The sequence below is a fragment of the Lolium rigidum genome, chromosome 7 (assembly GCF_022539505.1).
Source record: "Lolium rigidum isolate FL_2022 chromosome 7, APGP_CSIRO_Lrig_0.1, whole genome shotgun sequence".
In the NCBI taxonomy this organism is placed as follows: Eukaryota; Viridiplantae; Streptophyta; class Magnoliopsida; order Poales; family Poaceae; genus Lolium; species Lolium rigidum.
The window spans coordinates 146,135,064-146,146,161 of NC_061514.1; the positions used below are offsets into that span (position 1 = coordinate 146,135,064).

Below are 11,098 nucleotides of genomic sequence, written 5' to 3' on the forward strand. Positions count from 1 at the left end.
TTTTAGCACCGGGGAAAGTTGCGAGCATATGCTACCAGGATCTCCCGAATAAATAATTCAAGGAAAGTATATAATCGCAAATTCAAATCATAAATCAATAATTTATTATGTACTTTGCAGTTAAACCTTCACAGAAGGTCATAGCAAAGTTTCTTTATAACAAAATGCAAGTTCATGCTATCAAGCTTTGTTTGGTGTTACAACAGATATAACATCAACAATTTGTTATGTCTGTCCATATTAATCTACTCATAAAGGCACCTAGATACTCGCGACTTACTGCAGAACATAGACATATAAGATACTGTTATTAAAATGTCAAGCATCACACAAAAATACAATTTCCCTCGACATCTTACTCACCTCCATTTTTCTTCTCTGGCCCCCCTCAATTTCCGACCCCCGCTGCAGAAGCAGATAAGGCAATGTTTTAATATTTAAGACCTCCATGGCTGTCCCTGTCCTTGCAGTTCCATCTGAAAATAGATTTCAGTATATCATGTGTTGGTTTGCATCATCAATTTGGTGATATACCTTAGTCTTTAAGCGAAGGAAACCTGAATTGAAACAATACACAACAATCATCTGTGAAGCCCACCTAGCTCATTGGTGTTTTGTGTAATCTTCTTTTCCTGGCCGACTCATGGTATAACTATAACCACAAACACAGTAAACTTTTCATTGGCTGCTCTGACAAGAAAACCGTTAGGTCTTGGACAATAGGATAAGATGCATTCAGCCCTTAGCTAATTAATTTTCACATGGTACCCGATGATATAAATGTTTGACCGGCCTTGGGAGCAAGCAAAATACATTGTGGAAAGAAAAATCTATGTCAAGATGGCAGCTGTGTCCTTGACTATTATGAAAAGAACACATCTGCCCTCTATGGGAAAAAAAGTCAGACCTGCATATATATGTCCAATAGTCATAGAACTCCAGAGCCAGACAAAAAAATGAAAGATTTATTTGACCTTATTATTGTCAAGGCTGTACATCATCCATGCATCACCATTGTTTATCACATGAGAGACAATATACCAGTACTAAGATATATCAACTTGAATTACTGCTGGCCCGTCTCAACAACTTGACATAATTGCACACGGTAACTCTTGGAAGAACAATTACCTCAATTAGCATCTCCTCACCGGCTCCTACTCCATTTCCTAAATCCTCTTCCATCCCTCCTGTGGTAATACTACTGAAAGTACTGCACTCACAAAGAAACACCGAGTTAAGTGATCGATCTTAATATACCTCGAACCCATACAGGTTACCACAAGAAAATGACAAAGGGAAAAAAATAAAGAACCAATGAGCAGATAAGTATCACATTCCAAAATTTTATCTCATCAAACTTTTAATAAGAGATAGTACGTAGGAGCAAGATATGTTCGAGCGTTCCCATCACAAAGGGAACTGATATGCGCAAACATGTGAAAAATATAGACTGAAGAATTATCTTGACAGTATCGGTGACAACAACAGACTAACTAATCATCTGTTCCGTGGCTTCCTAAATAGTCTCATTGATCTTTCAATCTTGATAGAAAATATTGAAAAATCAGGGTTAAACAAGCAATCTCGGGAAGAAGCATAAGCTGATGATTCTCAATACGCATACCCACCATGGCCTGGCCCATCAATTCACGGTCTACCTCCAGAGATGCGAGAGATTAGGGCGATCATCAGGTGATCGATCTTGGCGACATCGAGAGCCATCTCTCCTCCTCGGCATCCACCCGTTCCAGACTTACAGCTCCGTCTCCCCCTCCTCCCCATCCCGTACCTCTTCCTCACGTCAAGATTTATCTTCACAGAGCGCTGCGATGTGACCATCGCAGGCAGCGAATTTCTCGAATCTACTATAAGAGCTGAGGACAGCGACCTTGGGTCAGAACTCAGAAGTCATTAGATATCGGGGCAGAAGGCGATGAATAAGCGGCGGCGGGGACATGTGAACAAGGAGATACCTGAGACCAGCCCTGGAAGCTTGGAGGGAGGGACCGCGAGGCGTCGGGTGGAAGAATCGTGGTTGGGGCAAGGCGACGGTAAGCAGTCGATAGACGACGAGTATGAGCACCGCCATCCACGACGAGGTGCAGCAGACGTGGGCAGGCATGCGTGGAGCCGACGGAGCAGCGCCGCGAGCGCGAGGGCATGAGGAGGCCGAGATCCCGCTGCTTTCGATTTCAGTTCGTGCGGACGGGGACGTGGGGTTGTGGGCGTCCTAGGCGGTGCAGAGATGACGCGGGGGGATTGAAGGCTACGTAATTTTCGGGTGAAGAGGTGGGGAGAACAAATGAATATGGACCGGTTGACATACATGAATGGATGGCCGAGATCTTATTTTCCAACACAACTTCGTGCCTTTATAGATAGTAGAGATAGAGATGCAGCCATCTCTCTCCTCTTTTAATCACGCATGCGGTTATTCCTAGCCACACAAATAGAATCTTTCCCCCTCTCTCCTCTCTAATCACGCATGCGGTCAAATAAATACGTCTCTGCCGCTGGAAAAGGGGCGGACGCATGCGGACATGCGGACATTTTTTGTGTCCGTCTGTCGACAGAAACGGACATAAATATGCGTTGGCCCGCTGGAGATGCCCTTAGCATGGTATACCATCTCCGGCGGCCTGTGTATCTCATTGTTTTTTTTAATCCACCGAACTTTGTTTGTTGCAACAAAATCCCAGTGCATTACCAGGTCGCACCGCAACATGTTGCAGCAAATCAAGCGGCCCCGCATTGTGTCCTTCCCGCACGGCCACCAGTTTCCTGCAGCTACTGCCCGTCCCTGCCCCCGGGAATTTATTACCCGTTGCATCAGATCGACCGAGCTGCGCGCAGCTAGCACTGATATGATATCCGGCCGCCTGCTCATGGCATCTGCTCCTCCGACTGTATGTTCCCCCACAAATCTTAGACCCTACCCTGCTGCACCCAACAGAAAAGTGAAACTACCTTCACTGCTTCCACCAAACGACAGGCGACGCAGCTATACGTGCATCTGCGCACTCAGCCTGGATTACGAGACGCGGCAGTGGATAAAGCAAACAAAACATGGGTGGATGCGTATCCCTGGCTCCGCATCCATTACGATGATACTACTGTATGGGTGCCTTGTGCAGTGCCAAGATTTGCCAGCGGCTAGAAACATGGCTCGCTCTACGGATTTTTTTTTTTGAGGGAAAGCTCGCTCTACGGATTATCTGGGTGGGCCGAGGAGAAATAGCGAGGACTTGTTGATTGGCTGTGGGCTGTGGCTGCAACTACGTTGCTGAAGACCTGGTCACTGAGTCCATGGCCGCCCATATGCATGCCTAAGTTACAAAAGTATTGTATACGGTGGCTATGAATGCGGCCCATTACGATAGGAATTTGTTTTCTTCTTTTTTTTTGTCCTTAAAAAAAAGGAAGAAACCCTACAACAAAACAAAAACAAAGGTACGCATACACCGTGTACTGCACCTAAAAAGGAAAAAAGGGGTAATTAATCACATGCGCCAACCTAGTGTCGCTCGCACTATTTGAAGGAAGACGTAGAGAGCCGTACATGACAGTGCGAGTAATTTGGCCGGTGATTCATGCATGCATGGGCTCCTGTCCGGCCGGCTGTCACATCCGATCCGATCTACTAGTGCATGCATGAATGATTCTAGTACTGCATGAACTATTCTTGGCACTAGTAGCAGAGATTAGTCATCCACGACCCTACGTAGTACGAGCATGAATGATGCGCACCAGCGCCACCAGGCTATAGAGCGTCCTTCATCATACGACTACCGGTAATAATACGTACGCCGTAGTGTTATAGCGTCATACACTCGTACGTAGTACCTACATAAACCTGCGTGCGTTGGACGTTGTGTACGGATCGGCGCACAGAGGCCGCTCGTGCCTTGTGAGCCGACCGGCCACGACCAAGTACTGCCCCTACCAGCTTTGAATCTTTGATCGAGGACGAGCTTGAACAGTCCTTCGGTTATAGCTAGCGTCCATCGGGGGTAATTGAGTCGAGTCGATCTCGAGCAGAGCCCGACTTTAACTATCGACCAGCTGTGTGTCCCAGCTTCTGGCCCTGTAGGAGGGAGCACGATCGATCATCACGCAATTCGCGGTCGACTGCGGCAGCGGCTACCAGGCTGCAGGATCATCACGCAATTCGCGTTTGCTGCTGCTAACAAGTGGGCGCGGGCCGGGGGGTCGCTGGAACGCGGACGGTGGCCGGCGCGATCTGCATGCTCATTCACGACTCACGAGCATTGCGCAGGCAGATTCATGTGCCCACGAACGGGCCAGGTAATAGATGCGGCTACGCCGACTCGTGATCAGTAGTCCAGTTTGTTCCTGGAGTATTACACAATGTTTTCACTTTTCACAGGCTTATGAGGGTTGCCGCTTGCAAACCATAGGTGTGGCGCCTTCATGGAGACACAGGAGGAATAGGTGTTCTCGGCCGGAAGAAAAAGACTGCAACTCACTACTCTTAGATGTTTTTACCCGATCAGTCCTCGGTATTGGTCGTCTGCTATTGTGTGCCCCATTGAAGGACCTTCCATATTTTACATAAGACCTTTCTGACGGTTTTTCGTCGCATTTTAAATTTTTGCCCAAACTAACTAGGGTAATCCAGTGTCACGATCATGTGGCAGAAGACCAGGCTCAAACATGAGATCTTTCCGGTACGGTGGCTGTACTGTCGTAGTGTTCTTGCGTAGCTAGTGTGGTGTAACTCCTCCTCGAAACATGCTTTCGCCCCGCTATATTAATATAGCAAATCGGTATGATTTCATGGAGTTTGACAAAGAATTGAGGTATTTTGGACACGTTTTGTAATGCCATAACGAGTGTGCTTTGAAGCTGTCTATCGAGCTAGTTAGCATGTTGTTCTAACAAATGGATCTGCCTTTCGTCGTGGGAAACAATTAGAAAGTGTGAAATTATTCACAAAGTCAAAATAAATCAAAGGATAGAATGTGGCATGCTTTCTTAAAAGTGAAAAATAGGTCACGTTTTTTTTCAAATATATGGGTAATTACAAGATATAGTTACTAGCAAATCCGATATTCCAATATATATTCGAAAATATGTCAAAACTCAATTTGGTAGACTGAATACATTTGGGGTGAACAATTGGTCTATTCAACTTTCGGAGTACATGATGCAATTTGTTTTTACTACATCTTTGAACGGTAGAATTCAGTAAGAAAGAAGTTCACTTTTGGTCCTTAAATTATAGTGAAAGATTACTTTTGGTCCTAAAACTTTTATTTGGTTCAAAGTGAACCTTAAACCCTCAAAGTTATTCACTTTTAGTCCTTATCCCGATTCAGGTAGACAAATATCTTCCGTGGGTGGCCAAAAAATCAAGGCAAAGATGCAAGATCAGAGAGGCATGCCGATGCTAATAGACAAAGCAAACGAGCCTTCATGGTGCAATGCTTCAAGTGAATTTGGAGAGAGAGAGAGAGAGAGAGAGAGAGAGAGAGAGAGAGGAATTGAGGGAGAGACTGGTTTAGGGACACAAGGGTTCCAATTTTTGCATTACGATGTTGGGTTAGACACCTTAGCTTGCTTGACTTGGTCTGGATCAAAACCAATTCGGTTGGTTGATTGTTTCTTGTTTTAACGTCAATAATTTTTCAAACCAGCTCAAAAGGGATGAAAGTGAACTATTATGAGAGATTAAGGTCCATTCTAAACTAAAAGTAAGTTTTAGCAAGAAAAGTGAACTTTTCCAAGAGTTGAAGGATGAGAAATGGGCTTTCTTCAGTAATAAAGAAGTCCACTTGAGAAAAAATAGGGACATGAAAGCCTCATCAAAATTACATGAATAATAATATGGATGAGATCTACAAAATAGTACCTCAACCCTACGAGAATGTGTGTAAAATGGATAAACTAGCGTTGATTGAAATTTTGGTGGGATTTAGTTTTTCAATAAAGATGCCTTATTACTTAAAAAGTCTAGGCAGTACACCTAGCCTTTGCATAACTAGTATGCACACGGCGATTCCAAGTCAAAAGTACAAATTAAAAAGGCGAAATACATATACATATCAGCGCTGAGAAATTGTAGAACGCCTAGGGTGGTGGAGGGCCTATCCGAATATTATGCTGCCATTCATGTTGGGAAAAAGTATCCCTCACCACTTTCTCCAACCGTGTAAGCACCTCCATAAACAGGTGGCAATGCTCCACACGGTATAGAGATGACCATGAACAGAGCATAGCCATGCACGGATAAATAACATGCACTAGGAAAGACTTCTTTTTATCATTGAATACCTTATCATTTATACATACCATTTAGCCAATTGCCAAATATATTTCCAACGTTGCGTGGTGGGGATAAGGCAAAACCTATCTGAATGACTGACCATATAGATCTCGCAAATTTGCACTGGAAGAATAAAATGTATGATAGTCTCTTCATGGTGAAGGAAGACACATCTTTTTTACTTCCATGCCATTTGCATTTCGCCATGTTGTCTTTAGTTAGGATTACACCTCGATGACGATACCATGCAAAAAAATACTTTTTAGCAGAATCTTCATCTTCTAGATTTTTTATTTTTATCAACCGGCACATCTTGTTGGATTAATGTTTGGTATATGGAATCCACATAGTATTTGCCATTTTCATGTAGATTCCAACAGGACTCAGTGGGTCCTTGCATCAATTCGAAACAATCTAGACGCAATAGCAACGCATTTCACGATGCTAGTCTAAGACCTATGAGATCTCTTCTGAATGCCACATATTTGCGGGAAAGTTTCCAACACCTTTGTGACTGTATCACTTATTGTACATATCAGTATATTGTTTTTGGAGCGTGGCAATACCTAGCCATTTTTCCTCCCAAAGGCTTATTTTCGAACATGTCTTAATAGAGAAAGATCCAGATGGGAAAACAAATTTATTTATCGCCATCAGGTCAGCCTAGAAGTGGGATTCTCCCGGTTTCCAATATACCCGAGATAAAGTACACGGACCGATGTAGTTTATGTTTAGGAGAGTTTGACCAACCCATCTTCAGCAAGAAGCTTTTGTAAGGCCACTTACTAGAAGAGCTCCATTCTTGACCTCTGGTTCATGAATCCCAAGTTCTCCTTGAGCTTTAGGACAGTTGATATTTCCTTTTCTTCTCGCTATCTCCTTGACAAAAGAATTCCGACCAGAAATAATCCATTCGATGCAAGATTTGGGTAATTAAAAGAAATATATCATATGCAGTACCATATTGCATTGTGTTGAATAAATGAGCACCAATATTCCATTCAGAGATAGTAATTATCCGTTCTGGATACTTAACCATTTTTAAGCCTATCCTCGACACGTTTACATTCAACATTCATAAGCCTCTGATAATGAATCGAAATGCCTTAAAAAGTTGATTGGGAACTAGCCTTTTCCACAGCCAAATAACTCAACATAATGGTTTGTGATGTCTTGAGCCTTACCGAAGCAAAACAGTTCACTTTTGTGGAAATTTATTTTGACTTCCTGAGAGTTGCTCTGAGGTTGATAATAACAGTTTAGGTTTCTTGCATGTTCTAGGTCATGTTCCATAAAGATAATCATATCATCAACATATTGAAGAATGAATAGTCCATCATTCACCATATGTGATACTACACCTTTAATTTAGCCATCATTTTTGCACGCTCTATAATTATGGTTAGCATATCATCCACTATGTTAAATAGCATTGGTGATTGCTTTAATCCTTCTTTGGCCTAGAAGTATTTGCAAGCTTCATCGTTCACTTTGATAGCTACACTTACTCCAAAAATAAAATCATAGATTAGAACACGACACTCATCAGAAAAACCTTTCATTCTGAATGTTTACTCGAGAAAATACCACTTGACTTAATCATAATAATTTTCGAAATCAATCTTTAATATTACTCCATTCATTTTTCCCATATAGCTCATCGACAGTTTCATGCAGGATTACAACTCCATCTAGGATATTTCTTCCTTGCATAAAAGTAGTTGAGTAGGATGCACAACATGACCAGCAACCAAACTTATCCTAATAGTCATGATTTTTGTGAATATCTTGAAGCTAACGTTCACAAGACACACAAGTCTATATTGTTGGACCCCTTCTGATTTAATAAACTTTGGCAGCAATATAATCTTACCAAAATTGAGGCGAACAAGTTCTAGTTGTCTAGCATGAAGAGCAATGAACAAATCGAGCAGGTCCATTTTGATGATCTCCAAGAAGTTCTGATAAAACTCAGCTGAAAAACCGTCCGAACCCGGGGCCTTGTTGTGCTCCATTTAGAAACCTCCTTTTTTCATCCTCGAAATACAGAGTAGTAAGTAGGGCATTTTCCCTCTTCGGATACTTGTTGAATATCATCTGTTGGGGGATCATCCATCGAGAATTCACCTTCCTCCGTTTCGCCAAACATATCTTTATAATAGTTTTTTTATAGGCATTGAGTTTCTTATGTCCCCCGATCGTCCCCTCAACCTGAATAAGAAAGTGAATAAGTTTCTTCCAGTGTCTGTCGTTAGTGACATTGTGAAAATATCGTGTATTCAAGTCTTCTTTTAAAATAAATTGGGGTCTTGATCGTTGATACCATTTAAGTTCATGTTCACCCAAAATACAAGCATGTACATTGGATTGATTTTTTAATTTAATCTCCAGCATAGATAGGGGTCGTACTTCTACATGGACTTCTAACTCGTCAATAATTGTTGATAATCGATGTGGGATTTAGCTTAATTCTCTTTTTTTCAAAAATTATGTCAATCTATTAATGATTATCAACATTAATATAAATAGCACAAAAAGTAATAAATATAATAAATAGGCATTTGACCACCTAGCAACGATTACATACACTAGCGTGAGCTGAAGGCGTGCAGCCGTCTTAGACTCTCTTTCACCGGACCCGGACAAAGCTTATCGTAGTAGATCATGTTGTAGTTGATAGACATGCTAAGGTCTAAAGGGACCAACGCACTAGAGCAACAATCATAGTCAATGATAACACCGCATATAAAAGAAACTTACCTAAAAACACATCAATGAACATGAAAACCGACCAAATTCTAGAAAATCCATTCAGTCACACGGCTCCATAAAATCCAAACAATACTTGTGGCCTTGGTTGCCATTTCTTTGACAAAATGGCTTGCATAAAAAGGTTCATGAATCATATACTCCTATCGATTCTATTAATGAAACTTTAGTACTCCTAGGAGTATAAAAAGGTTCATGAATCATATGGCTTCTCCCCAACCCCAACCGCTTCCTCGGGCACACGTATAAAACCTGCCTCCCCACTCTCTCTCCCCCGTCAGTTTCCTCCGCCCCTCTCTTCTCTCCTATCGAGTCGCTGGTCATGGCCGTGCAGGCGCATCATGTCTCCCGTGCTTTCCACCACCACCACGACCTCCACTCCTACAGGTCTGATACGCCTGCGCCCCTTCGCGTTTCTGTATCTCGGACTCTGTTAACGAGGGCCATGTCTCAATCCTATGCGTCTTGCAGGGCTCTGGAGGACGGGGCGACGGGTGCCTCTCTGTTCCTGGACGATCGCGGCGGGTGCGCGCCGGCGATGGCCGGGATCGGGAACACGATGCTGAGCGAAGTCCCCAGAAGCGATCTCACCTGCAACGACAACAACCACAACTACGCTTTCGTGCCGAGGAAGCGGGCGCGTGTGGCGGCTGCGGCGGCGCCTGGTTTTGTTAGAACGGCTGCGGCTGCGCAAGGGTTTGTGCCCGTGGGCGATATGGCGAGCAGGGCGATGGGTTCCGGCGTCGCGTCAACCAGCGGGGTGAGTGGCAATGCCACAGCCGTGTCGCATCTGTACAACCAGGGAATGGAGATCGACGCACTCATGCGAGTCGAGGTACGTACGATCACCTTGTTCGTGACTGGAATCGATCGAGTTCTGGTGATTGATTCTGGATGGTTTTGATGGACGTGCGCAGACCGAGCGGATGCGGGCGGGCTTGGACGAGGCGTGGCGGCGGCACGTCCGGGCGCTGGTGGCGGCGGCCGAGCGTGCCGCAGCGGTGCGGCTGCGAGCCGCGGAGGCTACCCTGGAGCTCGCGCGCTGCCGCAACGCGGAGATGGAGGAGAAGCTGCGCCAGATCGGCGCGGAGGGCCAGGCATGGATGGGCGTCGCGCAGAGGCACGAGGCCGTCGCCGCCGGGCTACGCGCCACCCTCGAACAGCTCCTCCAATCCCGTTGCGCCGCCGGGGAGGGCGACGCCGAGGACGTGCAATCGTGCTGCTTCGAGACCCCCGCGTACGACAACGCCGGCGGAGACGAGGCGGCGTCCGGTGCACCGGCGGCGTGCAGGGCCTGCGGCCAGGGCGGGGCGTGCGTGCTGGTCTTGCCGTGCCGTCACCTGAGCCTGTGCCGCGCGTGCGACGCCAGCGTGGACACGTGTCCCGTGTGCGCGGCCACCAAGAACGCCTCGCTACATGTCCTGCTCTGCTGACGCCTCGCCTCAAGCTGTGGAAGCCGTGGCCTATCTTCCGTTTGCCAATGGCGCAGGTCACACTTCGTTCAGTTTACAGGGTCTAACGGATGTAGCAGCCCATTTTTTTTTACTGAACTTCAAGGAAGCGAAGTTTTGGTTAAGCAATAGCATCTCAACAATTTTGTAGCGGATATGCTCAAAGACTCGGGGTTTTGGCTAGAACAATTGGCTGGGTGGCTCTGAAGAATCCCTCCAATCCAAATTAACTATCACAAATTGATGCAAAATGTTGCCTAAATCTTGTTTGAAGCTGCGACATCCAATTTGGATTAGAGATAGTACCTGCCCGGAATTACACAATTGGCTTGTGAATAATTGTTGGAGATCCAATCATGTCACCCATGCACCCTGAATTCTATGGAAAAGGATGAGCAGAGTATATGTGGAAGTGAGAATCTGGCGTTGAGCGGTGTGTTTGGTAATCTGGATTATTCACGACAGTGGTTTCGTGTAAATTTATTTCAGGCAAAGTCTGTTGGAGCCCTAAACTGCATGGTACAATCAGAATGCAGGATGTTTGGTCCGCGTCACCGTGTGAATCTTCCCAGCAGGCATCTCCGTGCTG

General features: G+C 44.9%; 1 protein-coding gene across 1 annotated transcript; it reads left to right on the forward strand.

Moving 5' to 3' along the window:
* Positions 1 to 9,380: 9,380 nt before the first annotated feature.
* LOC124672131 (probable BOI-related E3 ubiquitin-protein ligase 3) lies at positions 9,381 to 10,491 on the forward strand. The gene is made up of 3 exons (XM_047208406.1): positions 9,381 to 9,445; positions 9,530 to 9,893; positions 9,976 to 10,491. Exons 1-3 carry the CDS (start codon positions 9,381 to 9,383, stop codon positions 10,489 to 10,491), a joined length of 945 nt encoding a protein of 314 aa, XP_047064362.1.
* Positions 10,492 to 11,098: the final 607 nt, after the last annotated feature.

Coding starts and splice junctions, on each gene's coding strand:
- LOC124672131 (XM_047208406.1), top strand. CDS start 9,381: ATGGCCGTGCAGGCGCATCATGTCTCCCGTGCTTTCCACCACCACCAC. Junction 9,446..9,529: donor CACGACCTCCACTCCTACAG/GTCTGATACGCC, acceptor TGCGTCTTGCAG/GGCTCTGGAGGACGGGGCGA. Junction 9,894..9,975: donor ACGCACTCATGCGAGTCGAG/GTACGTACGATC, acceptor GGACGTGCGCAG/ACCGAGCGGATGCGGGCGGG.